Source organism: Schistocerca cancellata, chromosome 2 (genome assembly GCF_023864275.1).
Source record: "Schistocerca cancellata isolate TAMUIC-IGC-003103 chromosome 2, iqSchCanc2.1, whole genome shotgun sequence".
NCBI classification, from domain to species: Eukaryota; Metazoa; Arthropoda; class Insecta; order Orthoptera; family Acrididae; genus Schistocerca; species Schistocerca cancellata.
The window spans coordinates 902,357,439-902,378,073 of record NC_064627.1 but is presented as its reverse complement, the minus strand read 5'-3'; the positions used below and the strand labels follow the sequence as shown (position 1 = coordinate 902,378,073).

At 41.7% G+C, this 20,635-nt stretch overlaps 1 protein-coding gene across 1 annotated transcript in view; it reads left to right on the top strand.

Annotated features, from left to right (window-relative positions):
* The window catches only part of LOC126159673 (monocarboxylate transporter 12-like), a gene marked incomplete at its 5' end in the record, with an annotated part of 113,343 nt that extends 100,374 nt beyond the window's left edge, over window positions 1-12,969 (top strand). Inside the window, 3 exons of the mRNA XM_049916567.1 lie at window positions 8,196-8,402; window positions 12,611-12,721; window positions 12,803-12,969. Coding sequence (XP_049772524.1) covers window positions 8,196-8,402; window positions 12,611-12,721; window positions 12,803-12,969 — 485 coding nt within the window. The remainder of the gene's footprint in view (window positions 1-8,195; window positions 8,403-12,610; window positions 12,722-12,802) is intronic.
* Between the last annotated feature and the right edge of the window lie 7,666 nt (window positions 12,970-20,635).

Here is a 20,635-nt window from a genome sequence, read left to right as displayed (position 1 = left end):
ATTTCGCGTCTGTAGCACGTCATCTTTCATGGTGTAGCAATTTTAATGGCCATTAGTGTAAATGATAGAGGAAATAGGCAAATTTTAGTGTACTATGAGTATTTATTTTCCAAAAACAGACAAAAATTATGCTAAACAGGTTAATGACTGAATACCGTAAACAAATAACAGGTGATTTTAGACTACGCTGGACAACAATCCAGGGTGGCAGATACAGTTTAACTAGTGAAATGACTTAAGTAATCTGGCCCTAAAAATGTGGACAAAGCAATCTGAATTGATCTGACGCTGAGCAGACTATGGTTGACCAAATCCACTGAAGTTTATCTACATAGGTGCAGCTGAGAGCAAGTGAAGATTTAGATCTGCACGCTCTGACAATACCGGAGCAGCAGCACGTTATCCTGTTTGTTTCGTGTGGCGATGTAACTTGCAGCTGGCGAGATGTGTGCGGCGGAGATGAGACGTGGAGGCAGCACCTGTGAATCGATCGCGGCCACGAAAGAAATGCGAAAATCTCATGATCTAGCGATCAGGCAGACAGATCACAATATACTCTCTTCCAGAGCCATGAAATCACGGTAGATTTCAGTGTGTGACACACCCGTTTGCTGGTCGTACCAAGGACCAATTAGTCTCACAAATACGACAGAGCCCACAAGGATACCAAACATCAAGACTGGTAAACCAAAAACGAATAAGTGTGTCCTCGGCAAACGAGTAGTCTGAGACGTTTAAAGTCACACTGTCGGTACAGTAAGAACTTCACCACACGCTGTTCAGTCTAAACTACTCGCAAGTGAAGTAATTCCCAGGACAGGTCCCAAGTACCAACCACACATGCCAGAGCTTCGACCAGAAGTGCTTACCAGACCAAATTCCCACACCCAAGTGCTTCACACCATTCCAGAAAAATAATTTCGTTTTCCTGCAAAGTGCACGAACGACATCACCTTCACCCTGTCTTGAGCCAATCACAAGGCTTTAGAGGCGCTAATTCTCCTCTCCCACATGGCATCATAAACTCATGTCCAACCAGAGCGAGAGTTATGAAACCTGCGTTTCTGAAAGAAAGGAAACCACCAGTTACTACCGTTTTTTTAATTTTCACAGAGGGGGAAGGGATGATCTTTTTTTCTGAAGTCATGTCTCTTCCCACAGCAACAAGTTAACAGATACAGTCTCAAAGATCTTTGTCTAAATCGGCTGTGCATTGGAGCTCATTAGTCCTAGCTATGAGCTGTAATAAAAATTCTGTCTCCAAAATTTTTCAGACACCAGATTTTTCTTATACAACCGAGGCAGCTGAAGGAAGTGGTTCACTGGCCTATTTGCACTATCGGCGAACATGACAACTTGTGAATTTTTATTACACTTGACTCTGCACACAATGCCCAGTTTAGGACTACACTATGTAGACTCATTCACTGTCGAGACCGTCGCCCCAGCTAAGGCTTCCGCTGGCGCTATGGCAGGTAGCGTGGCATTGTTCTGCTGGAGTCCTGTCTTGATGAGGGGCTGCCCTATCTGCCCTGTACAGCTGTGGGCCTGTCTGGCAAGATTTACTAAGGGATTGGCTTGCCGCCAATTGCTTTCAACTCCCAACAAGCCATTTCTACGAGGTAAGGGTCACAAAAATACCTCATGCTTTTAGCGCCCCACCAGGCTCCATCAGCATCTGCTCGGCTGTTAACTTTCTAGAGTCTCGCTCAAGGTGTGTCAGGTTGTAATAAAATCTTTAATAATTTTCCATATGCAAAATATAGAGAGATGAACTTGTCCTCTCTTACTTCCTCTACAGTTTTTGCCCTATACACCTCACTCTAGTACTATGTAAGTTATTCTCTGATGTTTTAACACATGTCCTAGCATCCTGTCCATTCATATTGTCAGTGTGTTCATATGCTCCTTTTTTTATCGGTTATGAGAAGAATCTGCTCATTCCTTACCTTAATGGTTCAACTAACTTCAAAATTCTTCTGTAGATACCCATAAATTGTAGAAAATGACTTTCAAGTTTTTTTTATTTACTCTATATCTTTAATGCATAGTAGCTCGTTGGCACTGGATCTGTAGGTAGTGACTTTTCCAATTGTGATGAGAAAACATCTTAAAATGTATGTTACAATCACAAGAATTTCCCTGTGAGTAGAGCTGAGGAGATGGCGTGCAGTTCGGTATCATTGGGTTGGGTTGGGTTGTTTGGAGGAGGAGACCAAACAACGAGGTCATCGGTCTCGTCGGATTAGGGAAGGACAGGGAAGGGAGTGGGCTGTGCCCTTTCACAGGAACCACCCCAGCATTTTCCTGGAGTGATTTAGGGATATCATGGAAAACCTAGTTGGCCGTTGTGGCCGAGCGGTTCTAGGCGCTTCAGTCTGGAGCCGCGCGAGCGCTACGGTCACAGGTTCGAATGCTGCCTCGGGCATGGATGTGTGTGCTGTCCTTAGGTTAGTTAAGTTTAAGTAGTTCTAAGTTATAGGGGACTGATGACTTCAGATGTTAAGTCCCATAGTGCTCAGAACCATGGAAAACCTAAATAAGAATGGCTCGACGCGGGATTGAACCATAACCCTCCCAAATGTGATTCCAGTGTGTAGCCACTGCGCCACCTCGCTCGGTTATCGATATCATTCTAGGGTGTGCAATTGTCCCAGAATAAACGTGACTCGATAGTAGATCAAAAAGAAAGGACACAGACCACTGATGGTGCCGGTCCATCTGCCAAATTGGTATGTCACTCTTGGCAGATGTAGAAAATGTATCAGGGTAGAGTTTAACAGCCAAGAGAGATTTAGAATAGATTCTCAGGTTTACAGCTCGCGCCAACAGCCGCCACTGCTGCCGCCGATGAAAGCTAAACACGTGCGCTCGCCCAATGCCAGAAAGTGATATTCAGTTGGCACTCAGAATTGCGGTCGTCTCCGGCTCTCCTCCTTTTTTTTATTGTAGATTCAACCATAATGTGTAGTTAAACATATCAGGCTTAAGTGAAGCAGAAACGCGAGATATCCGATTTAATGAAAATGATCGATCAGCCGCTATAGAGTGCTTTATACCCTAAAGTTATTGAACTGTTTTAACTGTGTGCTTCTTTCTGATTCCTCTTTACCCACAACAATCAATTAAAAGGTCATTTTAATTCTGTAGTTTTAGCTTAACTGATATCTCTGGCCCAACTGTGTTTAACTTTTTTGTATTTTATCGATCCACAACCATGGTCTTCAACCATCTCACTATTAAAGAACCTTAGAATAGTTAGGATTTCGTTTCACAGTTGTGAACACCTCACATCAATATTTTACCATCCTGTACTTATTACTAGGTCTACAACTTTGCTTCCGCGGTTTTTTCTCGAAGTTCGGGGCTTTATTGTGAAAAACTTACAAAAAAATATGATTCATAGTATTGACCATCGCTGACCACTACATTCTCCCATCTTTCGGATAGCATACGAATCCCGTGGCTGAAGACCTGGCCGTCTTTTTTTGGGGATCCATGAAACGATTCAATTTTGCAGTTTTTCATATGATCGGAAGTGCTGGTCAGCCAGACTGTATGCCACTGATCTAAAATGTTGGTTGTCATAGAGAACAACGTATGGAGAATACGGCGGGAGGCATATTTTGACGGGTTTTGCGACATGGGATCGAGCACTGACCTGCTGCAAAATTACCTTTACGTGTCTATCGCTGTATTGTGGCCGTTTGCGTTTCAGTGCTGGGCTCGAACGCATCAATTGCTTTCGATAATGATGTCCTGTGACTGTCTTAGTCTGTTTCAGTAGGTACGAAAACGTTCTCTCTTCCACCGCCATGCCGGTCTTCGACATCAGAATCACCCTTCTTAAGGCGTTGAAAACATTCTCTGCACGTTCTTCTACTAATAGTTCCCTCACCATTGGTATTACCCAGCATTTTAAGAGACACAGCCTCAGATTTATTCATATTAAAGCTGAAAATTAAAACTTCCCGCAAATGGCGAGAAATGGGTACGTAAGTTGACGTACTTAATCGGGAATAACATTATGATGCAATCACTAATCGACTAATATTTTTTATGGCATTATGCTTACAGATGCTTATTGTATTACACCTATGACCAACCGCCCGAACCCCAATGCCGCTACTGCCGTCTATTGCAAAACGGCGGAAGCGAAGTTGTAGACCTAATATAATATGTCATGAAGTCATACTTAGAGTAAAAACATTTTCGCTAATACATAGTTATGCCTGAACCCATACACTAATTTCTGTTAGCGATTACGTTTCCTGTACGAGGATTGCAGTGGATTTGACATTGATATCATTGCCTGATTACGAGTACATCACTGACCGTACTGCTGCACTCTTCTGAACTCTGGTTGCGTGAGATGGTATTTTCCTACCTTGCAGGCAGTAGGTTCAACACCAAATTTCTAATACACTCACAAAGCGTCCTTTCGCAACTGTGGTAGGAAGATAGATCAGAACCAGTCTCACACATGTTAGAAATTTTATTTAAGATGTTTACCAAGAACTAGTAAGAACCGAGAATAAATGTCAGATAATAGAGGAGCCCATTTCTAAACGTAAGCTTAGGAACCAGAAGAACAGATTAATGAACCACCTAGCATAACTTGAATGTCTAAATATACCAATTCACGAAATTCAAATAATCCTCTGTAGTGCGTTATGCAAGAGTAAAGTATTGGAGGTGGTCCGCTGGTTACTAAACTTGCGTGGATCTCCATACGACCGGAGACGCTAGTGAACGATGGAAGACCACAGCACTTGATAGGCGCGGCGGGATTATCAAATCCGAAGGGTGGGGAGTGCCTTAACAGTAGAACACTATAACTGGGAACACAGTAAAACCTAGCTCACAGTATAAGTCGGAATGTTAAAAAGATACACTCCTGGAAATGGAAAAAAGAACACATTGACACCGGTGTGTCAGACACACCATAGTTGCTCCGGACACTGCGAGAGGGCTGTACAAGCAATGATCACACGCACGGCACAGCGGACACACCAGGAACCGCGGTGTTGGCCGTCGAATGGCGCTAGCTGCGCAGCATTTGTGCACCGCCGCCGTCAGTTTCAGCCAGTTTGCCGTGGCATACGGAGCTCCATCGCAGTCTTTAACACTGGTAGCATGCCGCGACAGCGTGGACGTGAACCGTATGTGCAGTTGACGGACTTTGAGCGAGGGCGTATAGTGGGCATGCGGGAGGCCGGGTGGACGTACCGCCGAATTGCTCAACACGTGGGGCGTGAGGTCTCCACAGTACATCGATGTTGTCGCCAGTGTTCGGCGGAAGGTGCACGTGCCCGTCGACCTGGGACCGGACCGCAGCGACGCACGGATGCACGCCAAGACCGTAGGATCCTACGCAGTGCCGTAGGGGACCGCACCGCCACTTCCCAGCAAATTAGGGACACTGTTGCTCCTGGGGTATCGGCGAGGACCATTCGCAACCGTCTCCATGAAGCTGGGCTACGGTCCCGCACACCGTTAGGCCGTCTTCCGCTCACGCCCCAACATCGTGCAGCCCGCCTCCAGTGGTGTCGCGACAGGCGTGAATGGAGGGACGAATGGAGACGTGTCGTCTTCAGCGATGAGAGTCGCTTCTGCCTTGGTGCCAATGATGGTCGTATGCGTGTTTGGCGCCGTGCAGGTGAGCGCCACAATCAGGACTGCATACGACCGAGGCACACAGGGCCAACACCCGGCATCATGGTGTGGGGAGCCATCTCCTACACTGGCCGTACACCACTGGTGATCGTCGAGGGGACACTGAACAGTGCACGGTACATCCAAACCGTCATCGAACCCATCGTTCTACCATTCCTAGACCGGTGAGGGAACTTGCTGTTCCAACAGGACAATGCACGTCCGCATGTATCCCGTGCCACCCAACGTGCTCTAGAAGGTGTAAGTCAACTACCCTGGCCAGCAAGATCTCCGGATCTGTCCCCCATTGAGCATGTTTGGGACTGGATGAAGCGTCGTCTCACGCGGTCTACACGTCCAGCGCGAACGCTGGTCCAACTGAGGCGCCAGGTGGAAATGGCATGGCAAGCCGTTCCACAGGACTACATCCAGCATCTCTACGATCGTCTCCATGGGAGAATAGCAGCCTGCATTGCTGCGAAAGGTGGATATACACTGTACTAGTGCCGACATTGTGCATGCTCTGTTGCCTGTGTCTATGTGCCTGTGGTTCTGTCAGTGTGATCATGTGATGTATCTGACCCCAGGAATGTGTCAATAAAGTTTCCCCTTCCTGGGACAATGAATTCACGGTGTTCTTATTTCTATTTCCAGGAGTGTACATAGTGAGGGAATAAGGTACCAAAAGTGAATAAAAAAAGTCTCATGGGATCCGAGGTATTACATTTCACTTTTTAAACAATGAGAATTACTTGAAAAACGGCAGCATCTCATTTCCATCTGGTTATTTAAAGTGTGTCATGGGAGTGTTACTGAGAATCAGATCTTTCTCCTGATGGTGTATAACAAATTGCGGTCCACGTTTGTGGCAGTATGTCCCGTTTTGCCAAGGTACGTGCGTAAGGCTGACTTTGAGCTGTCCATTTGTGAACTTCGTAGAGTTCTGCTGTGCACTCGGATATACGTGAAACGAAAACTGCATCAAACTAATCAATAGATCCTGAGGCCTGAAAGAATAGCCCTTCTCCCTCTTAGCAGTGGTCTTGAAACCTGTGCAGCCACCTTGCATTTACAAATTTCTATTGAAACTGTCTGTCATCGTTGACAGTGAAATATTAGTAAGGGACTGAAGTCGTGTTATGAAGGTTAAAAATTCTACCTGTGATCGTAATTTGGACTTTTCTTGCATTCCCCTAAATAAATAGAGGTAATATGGTAGTTCCATTATCAGGTTACCACTGATTCATTGTCATGTTCTTCCGCATTTTAATGCAGCATCACTTCGTCCTAATGATGGAGCATTAAACTGTAGCAGTCGTTATATTGGAAATCAGTGCAATATTTCTCAGAGATCACATTCGGCCTAAGCAATTCGTCCATAATAATGACGACACGTTACTGGAGAGTTTCTTGTACAGTATCACAGGTCTTGTTCTCTGAAGACTCTAAAATTGTTTTTTCTTACTTACATGTAAAGAAGTAAATTTTATAGGTGACATATAAAACTTGCATTACCGAGAATATATGGCAGTTCACTCACTTTTAGATATGCATGATAATTCTGTACTGAATAAAAACTCTGTACTCCAGATTTCAACAAGAGATGGGAGGGGAGGGACGGAAGTTCCTCCTTTGCCACTCATAACTGCCTTTTTTTATAGAGGGTGATTCAGCTGCTCCTACCGGCGGGTTTTATGCAACCCAGAATGCCTTCCAAAAACTACTGGTGAGATTTTCGTATTCGCTCGTTCGCTACATGCAAACTGTTAGTCCTACAGAAAAAAATGAACATGACTTTCTTTAATAAAATGTAATGTAGTTAAATTTTGTACTGGGATGCATTTTCAGTGGAAGCCACGGTTTTCGTGTGACTCGTATTGAAGAAAAGCGTATTTAGACGTCGATTTTTTACTTTTTTCTCAAATAATTCGGAATCTATGGCCTCTAGCCAAAACATACCCTGTAAAAATTTCACCTACATTAAATTTTCTACAAAAATGTGCTGTTCATTTTTTTGTGAAGGACTAACAATGTGCGTGTAGTGATTGAGAGAATATAAAAACGTTGTGTGTAGTATTTGAAGACACAACAGGTTGCATAAAACACAACTGTAGGGGCAGGTGAGGCAGCCTGTATATTGAATCTGTCCTTCTGACGATCATTTCCTTTCCTTTCACTTCACTACCTAATCCTTAGGAGTTTCTTTTCAAAATTTCCTCACACAGCAGAGGCCAATACATGTACCCCTACCGTGAGGAACAATATCACCTAAGCTTTCAGTGCTAACCCGTAGCAGATAGCTGCTGACTTCTGCCAATGCCACAAGGAAACACACAGTCTTTACCGTCACAGTAATAGTTGCACTGTGCCACATATCTTCATTGTTATGGTTTATTACATTCCAGCAGTTCTCTTGGCTTGATCCGTTTGGTTGCAATATTCGAATCTTTTTCCAATTGACTGAAGAAATATTTTGGGATTACGATCTGTTTCTTTCTTCCTCGTTTGTGTGAGGAACCGCTTGATATATGTGTTCGCAGGCCTGTCGCTGCTGGCGCTGAGCACGGTGCAGGGCTACCACGGCTACGTGTTGGTGGTGTGGCTGTACGGTGTCTGCCTCGGCGGCTTCTTCTACTCGCTCAAGGTGTTCACCATGCAGAGCGTGCGCTCGCGCTACTTCGCTCGGGCCTGGGGCTTCGTGCAGGGCGCCGAGGCGCTGCCCCTGCTGCTCGGTGTGCCAATAACAGGTAGGTCCTAGCGTACAGTAGAGGTCCAGGGAAACTGTCGCACCATGAAGCAGCACTACGATAATTACTAAACTTTGTGGATGTTTTCATCGCGTAAAGCATATTAAGTGATTCAACTTTCATTCCGTTCGGGATATAAGACAGTATCAGTACGAGTTGTGAACCCCAATGACACAAACACACTGCTGTATTACTTGTATCATGCAACCAACCAGCTTTTGAATATCACATCGAGCAGTGTGGAGCAATGCCTGAAATACATGTTCATGAAGGCTGGTATGAAAGTGTACATTATCTGGTCAAATGTATTAGCGAACAGTAATACCTGGTGTGTCTGCCTTTTCTGACGGACTGGACTCTGCTGGGAATACTTTCAAAGAGGCGTCCGGATAGGGCAGGGGTTCCCAACAAAATTTTCTCGAGGACCCCATCATCGAGCATCATATCACAGTATCAAGTAGCTAAAAAAGCCAAATTAAGAGTCTTTTCATACGTTTTCTATTTTTGGTACTTAGAAAGAATATTGACATATTCATTATTGAAAAAATATTGAGCTTAAAACTTTATCAATTTAGCCATATTGTTATTGTTAAATTTTTGTTTATTGCTCAAAATCTTTGTCATCAAATCTGGGTGTTTAGTATAACAAACTCCTTAAAAAAATAAAAATTGAGTATGAACTGAAAATGACAGGAGAAAATTAAAACTGAGTGCATTGGTCTTTCAAGTGTACTACACTTGAAATTGCATTGAGTAGACATGTGTGAAAAATAAGAAAACACTAATTTCATACAAGGTGTGCTACTGTCAGTTGGCTCTAGAAAGACGCTAGACGCAGAAGTTAGCGTTCGCGAAAGCTCTGCTCATGCTGGAAGCGGCCAAACAAAAAATCTGTTATCATACTAAATATATTTAATATAATTTTTTATTCTAATACCATCTTGCGGACCCCTCTGGCAAACCTCGCGGAGCCCTGGAGGTCCGCGGACCACCTATTGGGAACCACTGCTATAGAGGAATGGCAGTCCATTCTTTCTCAAGAGGCGGACGCAAAAAAGATAATTACGTTGGGAGCTGGGATCTGGAGCAAAGTCGACGTTCTGCCTCATCCGAAAGGTGTTCCACATCCGGACTCTGAGCAGGCCAGTCCATTTCAGGATTGTTGTTGTCAGAAAACCATTACGTCACAATTGTTGCTTTATGAAAGGGTGTGTTGCCATGCTGATACAACCATCGTCTCAGCTGTTCCTCTCCTGTATGCAGTATAAAGTGCAGTAACTTGCGTTCATACCCTTTACTGTTTTCTTAATGGCAATAAAGAGAGCACACTCTAAAAAAGAAAAACACCCTCGTACCATAAGACGAACACTTCCGTACTTCACAGTTGATGGAAAGTATCATTTTCCAGGTAATCGGCAAACTCAAACCATTGTATCGAATTGCCACTGACTTCCGTGATTCATCATTCCAAACCACACGTTTCCACCTAGCACTGAATACAAAAATATGTGCTTTGAGGTCGGCCTGGTCTCGGTTGCAATGTGGTTGTTTCTTCGCGACCAACAGTTGTCTTGGGCACCTTCAGAAGGGTTCAAATGTCCCTGATGGATTTCTTTATCAGGTCACATCCGGTCACTAGGCCACTTAGCTCTGCTGACCGCCGTGTTCTGCCGTTCCTGTTTGTCTGCTGACAACACAATACTCCGGGCCTTCTTTTATACTGGCTGGGCCACCTCTGGTAACATCTGGTGGTCAATTCAGCATTATATATATATATATATATATATATATATATATATATATATATATATATATATATATATATATATATATATATGCCCTGACACATTTCATCAGATAGTGTATATCACCAACCACCTTAATTTTGATGCTCAATTTTATCCCAATATCGAATGTAATTTGTCTCTTTTGATACCATGACTTCTCGTTTGTTAATGGTAGCTCGTTTATTTTGGCAACCTTTAAAAGCAAATCTCATGGACGGAGCATCTTTTGTCAGAGTTTTTTTGCTAGCCCTGAAGTATAGTTTTGTTGAGCAAATGCTGCTTTTTCCATATACGGTTAATAATATCGCTAAAAATGCTTCCTATTAACACATTTATCCATGCAGCCTATTGGAGTTTTAGAGTGTGCGCTTTGGTGCTTGTTATTTGAGACACATACTCCAACTGATTGCAGCATATATTTACTCAACTATAGCTTTTTGGCTGCACTTTCCGTCACCTTATCCGTCTGCATCGTCATTTTATACTGTTTCTCAGCCTCAATCAAGGTGATGACATTGACGGCTAGCTGCTGCCCGTGAAAGCATTTTGTGTGATTATTTTCCTTGTACTGCGTTGTAGAAACACAAGCCAATTTAAATTTAATCGTGGCTGTCTTATTTATTTCCCGTTACAGTCGGTTCTATAGTTCTCCATTTAGAGTAATACGTCTTATTGCACGGTCAAATAGTGAAATAGAGTCTGCTCAGCATTTTCTTTCATGTCCACCAAATTCTCGTAATGATGCGCTTCGATGCTTTTTACTTTTCTTGTTCTCCTAGAAATTCTTTTCCCTCCTCGTACCTTGTTCTCCCTCTTCCCATTTTCTTTGGTCGTTTTCCATTTTTTTCCATCTGTCACAAAATTGCATCCCCACGGAAATGATGCCCAGAGCACACCTTAACTGCCGTATCCTAATTTACTGACTATACTATGATACAGAACGAAGAAAGGGAAGATTCTACTACTTCCTTTTAAAGTAAATGGTACCAGCATCCGCCTTTATTGGTTTAGAAAACAATGGAAAAGCATAAAGTAGATAGTTGGTCGAGAGCTTTAACCACATACACCGATTTACCAGTGCTTGAATCAATGCAGCGGCTTACCCGGATTTATGGGATCATGCGCATACACGTTCTTTGCTGCTTTCCTGAATCACTTTGTGAAGGCCGTCGCAGACTTCGTTCTCCAGCCGTGTTCACTCGTTGCCTCTAATGACTTCTTTGCCTACAGGAAATTAATATTTCTTTTTACTTATACATTTTACAGAGCGAGTTATTAGCCTTAATCGCCGATAGCAGCTAGCCAAGTTCACATTACGCGCCTGTCAGCCTTGATGTATGTAAATACTTCCCCAGTATATATTATTTGCTACATAAGATCCATACTTAGAACATAGCCGTAATGCTGTAACCCAAATAATACTATCCCTTTCTATTTATTTTTTAAAGAAACACACCGTCATTTGACTGTTTCATTGTTTATTTAAGTACAACACCGTTTCAGCCGTTTATGCCATTTTAAAATATTTTATTTTATGTATTTAACATATATTGCGGAGCACTTCACATGTTGTCAAGCTCAAAGTTGCTGTCTGTTCCGTCACTTACTATTAGGATTATTAATGATTTACTAGTATGATCCGGTGCCGCAACTGCAGTATGACAGCCCGGGCGAGTGGCACCGTTCCCTTTGAGTCGCAGCTTTGCGACAAGCGCAAAAAATGAGGAATGAGAAACAGAAAAGAGGAGGAGGGAGGGCAAAGTAGCCAAGGGAAGAAGAAGAAGAAGAAGAAGAAGAAGGATAAGAAGAAGAAGACGAAACAGTAGGAGGGAAATGATAGGAGGGCATACAATGGGAAGCCGGAGGTGATATATGGAAGGAAAACTTGAGGAAATTCGGAGTCGACCATGCTGAGCAACAGTACCATAAGATGTGTTTTACATGGGTACAGTGGAGCTTGTTTCTGATTTTCGGCTGTCGAATGGAGCCCCTATCTGTATGACAAGTAAGCCAGCACAATGAAATTATGAAGTCTATATTTTGCTTTCCTTTTTCTCATTTTGCATTTTTTGCTTCGCTTTGTTAGGTGGTAAAGATCGCGTTATTGTTGCAAGCAAGTTACTTTGGGCTGTATGTTATCCCAAGTTTTGAACGGTATCAAGCGAAACAGAATTACTGTAGCGTGCACCTTTTACTTCATTGTGGCGTCATTTGATCTCAATAAACCGATAATCAGGCTAGCTACTTATAATGATGCATCAAACAATGAGAAAACGAAGGCAGACGTTGCCAGTTGTACTTGTTATGCCACATATCTGATCGTACTCTTTACTCATGATTTCCTCTTTTCGGTTCATTATGTGGATCGGCCGTGAATGCCTTTCACTGTGTGACAGACTGACAGATGTGACAACGCCGCAGGTTACATCAACCAGAGCCACCCCAAGGCGGGCTACTACTTCTCGCTGCTGGCGACGCTGCTGGGGGCGGTTCTGCTCTTCCTGGTGGGCGGCGGCTCTGGAGGCGGCAACGGCGGCGCGGGTGCCTGCAGCGACTGGGAGGACGGCCCGCCTCCGCTGCCCCTGCCGCCACCCGTCTCCGCCCCCGCCACAGTCTGCGGTCGACCTCGTCTGCACAAGAGCATCTCCTTCGCGACGCCGCTCGACCTGCCCATGACCGACGAGTACTGGCGGCCCGTGCGGCCGTGCCGGAGCGTCCCCGAGGGGTTAGGGCGCCACCAGCCAATCACGGTCGTCGAGCAGATCACCACCTCCGTGTGACGTTTCGCCCGCTGCTGATACCAGTGTCTTTCTCAGGGCCGCAGATCCCAAACAGCTGCTCCCCAACTTGCTGGGTCGTCACCAGCCCATCACACGTGTCGAGCAGATCATCACGTGGCTAATAAAAGTGTGCCTCTTTTGGCCATATAGTTACGGTACATGTACCAAAGCAGTTGGTCAACATCCGATGGCCACCGACCCATTGCAGTACATCACCACGTCCGTGTGATGTACCACACGTGACTGACGCCCGACTGCTGTATCTCTAAGGGAGTTACACTTGTCTACATGGGACGCCAACCGTTAGTCTTCAGATTCTGTGTATCTATACGACCATCATAGTTGTGTAGAAGATCACCATCGTATGCACCACGCACCTAATGACTTCTCGTTAACGGCACCACAGGTCTGAGCAGTGGGCCATACATAACTGTAAAGAAGCGATTACGCTGTGCTCTTGCTACGATGGTACAGTGCGTCTGCTGGGCGTGGAAAGGAAAAAAAAAAAAAACCTGTGCTTCTTCCTGTGTTCCCATGCACAGTGACATCAGTTTTTCTTATAATAGATGGAAAAATATAATATTTTAATTTTCTGAAAAAGTTTCTTCTACTCCTGGATTAGGCACGTGTTTTGTATGAGTATGAGGCGAATCTGTTCCAGACAGGACAGACTTTTCACATTAGCATTTTGATATCCTTCTTGTTCAAAATCTGTCCCAAAATCAAATGTCCTTCGCTTCTTAGCTAGGCACCTGCAACATCGTGCTGCACAGTGAAATGCAGTTCCTAGAAAATGCCCACCTCGAAAACGTATAAAGCCTTCGTGCACCAATAAAAGCCTCAGAATGTCCTCATGTTCTGTGCCGGTAAGTTCAACGTTAAATCGGTTTTTATACAGTTATCTCTTTATCTCGGGGTCGCGTCGCTACCTCGTTGAGTGAAGGTTATAGGTTCGAGAACGGCTTCTAGAAGTGGCGTGGTCTTGAAAGGTGTCGTTACTATGTTCTCTTTACTTGCTAAATCAGAATCTATGACAAACAAAACAGCTTGCAATAATTAAGGCTAATGCGTAAAATATGCTTTCTGAGAATGTCCGATGTTTCCAACAGCTGCTGATCTCGCTGAAAAGGTGACTTGCTGATGAATTTTTAGTAGCTTTTTAGCAGAAACACGAGCGCAGTTGTTGGAATAATACGTTACTCTGTTTGTTACGGCACGAAAAAATAATTTCATTCTTAAATTTTTGGCTTTACTCTCAATCCTACATGCTGATATCATTTTAGTATTTTATTTCCGTACGCATGATTCGGCGGCGGCAGTCAGTTTCAACAAAAGGAAGTTAGGCATACGACTGCACCATGTCGTAGAATATATTTAAGTTTTTTTCCATTATTGTGGGTGAATCCCACAGAGGAAACAAAGTTTATCTCTTAATACGTTTGCCACAGATCGTACATCATTACAACGAGGCCCTCTCATTGCAGCGGTCGAACTTCAGTCGTGAATGTTTCATCAGAATTGTATTTTATTGATTCATGTTATCATCAATGATGTTCCGAAGGGCAATATGGTATCTAGAAATGCAATCAGAGAAACAAATACGCTTGCATCTACATGTATGTATCAGGAAGGTGAAAGGTAAGAAGTCAATATCATCTGAAGGACTTTAGCTCACTTTTATTGAAACCTTTCACTTAGCAGCGAATAACGTATTACTTCAGCTTTCATTCTTACCCTGCATAAATGTGTGATTGTCCCTATTACAAAATTCGCTTACTAATGTCAAAAGTGCCATAATATTTCCGAACTGCAGATTTCCCAGAAGCATCAGCGGCTCAGACTATGTTGCTGCGAACCAGTATCGCTCGCAGCTCTTCCTTGCATATCAGAGTTGCTTTGCCTGTGTCTGAACCTCCTTGTATACTCGTATTTAGTCTTCACCACCGCCGAATAGGCAACGCGATGTTCGCTATGCTTTTGTTCCTAAAACAACAGCACCCTAGGCGCATTTCGTGCCCAGAGCACAGACAGTATTAATGACACACTGTGTGTCATCTTTCTGCACGGCTCTGTTAAGTGCAGGGTAGACGGGAGTGTACATGGGCATTCCGTCCCAGGAGAGAATGCGAAAATTTTAATTACTTATTTGGATCAATGTATTACAAGTAATAAGACTCTTTAGTCGGTGATTTATTTTCTGCAAACGGATGATATTTCAGTGTGTGCATCCTGATCAAACCATTTTGAAACTCCCCATCAAGTGTGCAAATGCACATCAAAGGTACAGTGTAAAAAAATGTGTCGTTATACTTACATTTTCTCCACACAGCTGTCATACTTATCAGTATCAGAATAACATTTGGAAGGATGAATAAGTTATTCCCTGAAAACTACTTAACCTAAAAGTAATACAAGAGTGAAAGGTTGGAAAATGAGCTACAGGCTACATCCTAAAAACATAGTATCACACAATGTTGTTAAGAACTTCTTAGATTACCGCGTCTCGTCAAACTCGTTATGCATTATACACAATCAGACAATGCAGATGTCGTACAAAGGCAACTGACAATTGAAGCTGTGAGGCGGTTCGGGAGTCGTTGCTGGCAAGTTCTGGTTAGTCTCACAGTTTTAATCATCGAGAAAATTTCAGTGAAATGATAAGAGCTACAAGAAAGCAACATCAGAGGCTGAGTAAATTGTGGGAAGATATAATTAAAATCTGCTGCGTCATTATCTTGTCATTTTGTTACATCTGTTATTGGCCTGTGACTTTAGAAACGTATTCCTCTGTGGGCCAAGTATTCTTTACAATCAGCTTGTCTCCATTTATAAAACCAATTTGTGTTTTTGAACGTTTCCGTTAAACATATAATACCACAGCAGTTCTTCTCATTTGAAAGCAGGCAAACTACAAATTTGCCCGTTTTTATTACGTGTGCTTGTGAAAATTGTAGGACATCTTCAAATAAATCCACGTATTATCGCTACCCATTTGCATCAATAAAATGAGTTGAATGATATCCTCCACTTGTATAATATTGCAGCCACAGATAACACTCGTAAAGAACTGTATTTTTAAACATTTTTGGTGACCGTAAAGGTATACATCTGAGTAGCAAACAGTACTAAACTTATATATTGTAAGACGTTAATTACCATACTTGTGTTCCATAATAGAGTCTGAATTCCACACTCTTACATAGTGTCACAGCTGAGTCAAGTAACAAACACCTTTCTTCGGATTCATTTTAAACTCAAATTTACGTGCCTTCACTGAGGGTAGCAAATAAATGGAATCGACACTAGAGAGACATTGGCACTTCAGAAGACCACACAAATGGCGCAGATTACTAGCAAGAAAGATACGTGCAGAATAATTTTGTTGCCTGATGAATCTGCTCAACCGAGGTGGAGACTGAGGTGCCTCATATTCTCGACAGCAAATAATTTTTTTGGCGCTTCTGTGAATAGCAGTGTAATTACATGTTATCCATTATCTTTGTTTCGTAAGTAAGTTATTCTATGTAGCTTCAAATCCTACTTCATATACATCATGTGATGTTAGTTTACTTTTTGTTCAATCCATTAGTGTTGCGAGCTTCTGTGATCTTCTTCAGTTACGATTCGCATACAGTACTCTATATCACCAAGAATTATCTGGGATTCTATCGACTCTTCCCACCTAAAGCTTCTAGACATTCTCACGAATATAGTATTAAAACGTAATCACAAACATAAATATGTACCTATTATAAAAGTGTTGTATTAACTGTGGGGTACGAACTCATATCTAGAGACACTAATAAGTGATTAAGAAATAAATCGCACAATCAAAAGGGATTGATCTTATATTAAAATAACGTTATGCGTGATTCTATAAATATAATAATCATGTTTTATCTCCTTTGCAAGAAAAATGAACTCACCTGTATTTTATATTTTGAAAAGGATGAAAAACAATGGATAAAAGAACATTTGGTGATTTAGTGACATAACTGTTAAGGAATTTGAAGTTAACTTAAAAAGGAACTTAAGACATAATTTTTAAATATTTGACAAGATAATGTTTAATTAAAGTTGTTAAAATAATGATTATATAACATTTAAATATTGTATAAATTTTATATGGAGTTTATACAGAAACATCAGAATTCATTCAGATTGGATCCTGATAATATAATTTTAAAGTTTCTAGTAACCAATCGACGTACAGTCTTGGATGAGACATAAAATTGGGAGCGAATACGACTTAAATCTGCCTGCACGTGGGCATTTATTATTCTGTAGCTAATCTGTCGCTTATCCAGTTTGTAACAATGCCCCGACATTTAGTGTAAATGACATCCTCCTCTCCAGAAACTAACCATAAAGCTGTACCTAACAGTGTTTTAAAAGATCTCGACGTTGTTTCTTTAAACTGCTCTCATGGCCTAACAATAGTAATTGACGTACAGTTCGAAAGAAATAAGGTCGAATGTCGAAGCGTTCCTATTGTCAATGAAATGTCAATATAATATGTGCTCAAAATATTTCTTTTCTCATAATCGTTTTCCTTCCTTACATTTAAGTCAATGTTTGTTTGTAACGATAATGTTTAAATTTCTATCCGTCGTATTGTTTATTCGTGTGCGATGTCTGTAGATCTTAGTTACAACACTGTGTGTATGTGTCTCATAGTAGATATTCTCACTAACTGTCTCTGTTAACGAAAGTTCACACATTTGTCATTTACGTTTCTTCCACGAGCAAATGTATGAAATGTTGTAAACTATCTTGAAATACATATCCCTACTATTATGTTTGGTATTGTTTTTTTAACCAGTTTATTATATATATCATGATGCAACTGTTCCGCATTCAGGAACTTATAGCTGAAGTCCTTTAAAGCGTGCAGATACGCATTATGTGGTAGACATTGCCTTCAGTTAAATGTTACTTTATCCTTGTGTGTGTAGTTGCTGTGCCTGATATTTTCCTCTAGTTGTTACGATCTTTTTGAAACAAAAAATAAATCTGAAAACTGTTTATACTTGTTTTATTTCGTATTAACCTTCTCATCTCTCATTAAAAGTTCGAAACATTTATTTTTGTCAATGCGTCCTGATTAATTCATGATAGAAGAGAAAAAATCAATTATTTGTGATGCTTTATAGGCCAGTAAAGGACGAATGTTGAATGTTGCCTGGGGCACACTTTTATAACACTAGACGTAAAGAAACCGACATTTCAGTTATTGTTAAATTTTACAATTAAAAGAAAATTCGACGAGATCATTTGCAGCTCCCGATGTTCAACTGTATTCCAGTGCAAGGCCTATATAAACTATTGAAATAGAACGATCTTAGGGATTCTGAGAGCAAAAAAATGCTTCCAATGAGAAAGTCACTTCAAAATATACTGAATTCGTGGGCACTCAGTGAATGCAATTTAAGAGTCTGATTTGAAGTTAAAAATTTTCCTGGCAAATTGAATGTTCGAAGAGATTTCGATATTTCAGCCGGTCGACGTAAACTTCACTCTACGGTATTTCGACTGGATACCTACCAATCGTCTTCAGGTGAGCCACACCCCACGATGACTGACAGGTGCCCTGCGAAATATTGTGAAGCGAAGCTTATGACGACCGTCTGCAATCCCGAAATCTCGTCGAACGCAAATTAAGCGACCAGTTAGAAAAAATACCTCGAAACCTGTCAGCGTGGACACATGTAAGTGTTTCAAACATGCAGTACCTATTGTAGTCACAGTCAATGACACTCAACGATAAACTGCTGGTGTACATGGATTTTATCGTCATTCCCAAGTAGGTAACAGTGCGATTCATCGCACTAGGAAAAATATTGTCTGTTTTCTTCCTCTTACTTCCAATACAAGCTTATTCCATACTGGCATTAGTTGTCAGTTTTAGGGATGTACCTTAATATCCAGTATAAGGCTAATCGCTCGATATGGTGAGCTTATAAATTGTGAGGCTATACGTGTAGTACTCACTGCATAATCTGTAAGTCTTTTAGCTGGGATAATTACCTGTGCAGTGCCTATTTTCTCACTGAAATGATGACAGGTTGTTTGATTAAACTAATGGACAAACGATATCTTTAGAGGCCTAAGCTGAGATATTTTCTAACTACATTCAGATGTATTCGTAGCCGATATCTCAAGCCCTATTCTGATCCTTTGGATCAATTTGAAGACCACCCTCCACTTCCAGCGTTCAATTGTCGGGCTATACGTGGTATCAGTAACGTGGAGCATCGTCGTTACATTTTGCAGTAATTTCAGCCACTCCTAAAGAACGCAAACACATTTATATGCAGGTAACAATAACAGTATTTAGTGATGTCTCCAAAGGCTATTATTGGCTTTGTGTGTAAGGTATAGAAGTCTACTGAAATGAAAGAAGAAGAAATGGAATTCCATTTGGAAGATATGTTGGAGCTAGTATTACAGTCAGAATTTGACAGTCCTTTGGGAAATTAGCAGTTAAATAAGTTAGAAGTCATAGATAACATTCCTTCGTAATTTTTAAAATCATTGGAGAATGAAGCGTTCAGGTTGGCGCGTACAATGTATATGAGATTAGAAACATACCATCAGAGTTTCGGGAAAATATCATATACAGTTTTCCGAAGATAGTATAAGCATATGCTTGCGAAACTATCACATAATCAGCTTCACAACTCATACATTCAAGTTACTGAAAAGAATAATATACAAAAGAATGGAAAAAACCTGTCTGTTAGATGATCTTTAGTTTGGCCATGAGAATTGAAAGAGCATTAGAGAAGCAGCTCTGACGTTGCGCTATAATGGGAAAAATACTTAATAAAATAAAAATACTTTTATAGGATTTGTCGACCTAGACAAAGCATTCGGCAGTGTAGAACAGTGGAAGCTGCTCCAAATTCTAAGGGAAAGTAGGTGTAAACTATAGGGAAAGACGAACAATATACTATACGTGTAAGAACCAAGAAGAATCAATAAAAAGTGAAGACCAAGAAGGAAATACTCGGATCAAAAAGCCTTTCTTCCCCAATTTTCAGTTTGTATGTAGAAGAAACAGTGATGAGTATGACAGATAGGTTCAAGACTGGGACTAAAATTCGGAGTGAAAGAATATCAATAGTAAAATCCTCAATCAGAGTCAAGAAGAATTACAGGACATGCTGCATCCAATGAACAATCTGTTGAGCGCGGGATATGGATTAAGATTAAACCGAAGAAAGGCGAAAGTAATAGGGTGTAGGAGAAACGAAAAGATAAACTTAAGATCATATTTCGTGATCACAGAGTAGACGAAATGAAGAAATTCTGCTAGCTTGGGAAGAAAATAACCCATGGTGGACGTTGCAAAGAGGACAAAAAAGGAAACTAGAACAGGCGAAGAGAGAATTCCTGACCAAACGAAGTCTGCTAGCATCAAACATTGGCCTCAATTTCAGGAAGCATTTTGTGAGAATGTTATGTTTGGAGCACTTAATTGTCTGGTGGTGAATCCCTGACTGTGGGGCAACCAGAGAGTATGGGAAACGAGTGGTTTAAGATGTAGGGCTATAAAAAGATGTTGAATGTTAGGTGGCCTGGTAAGATAAGAAATGAATAGTTTCTCTGGAGGATCGGCGAGAGTACAAACGTATGGAAACATTGAGAAGAAGAACCGACAGGA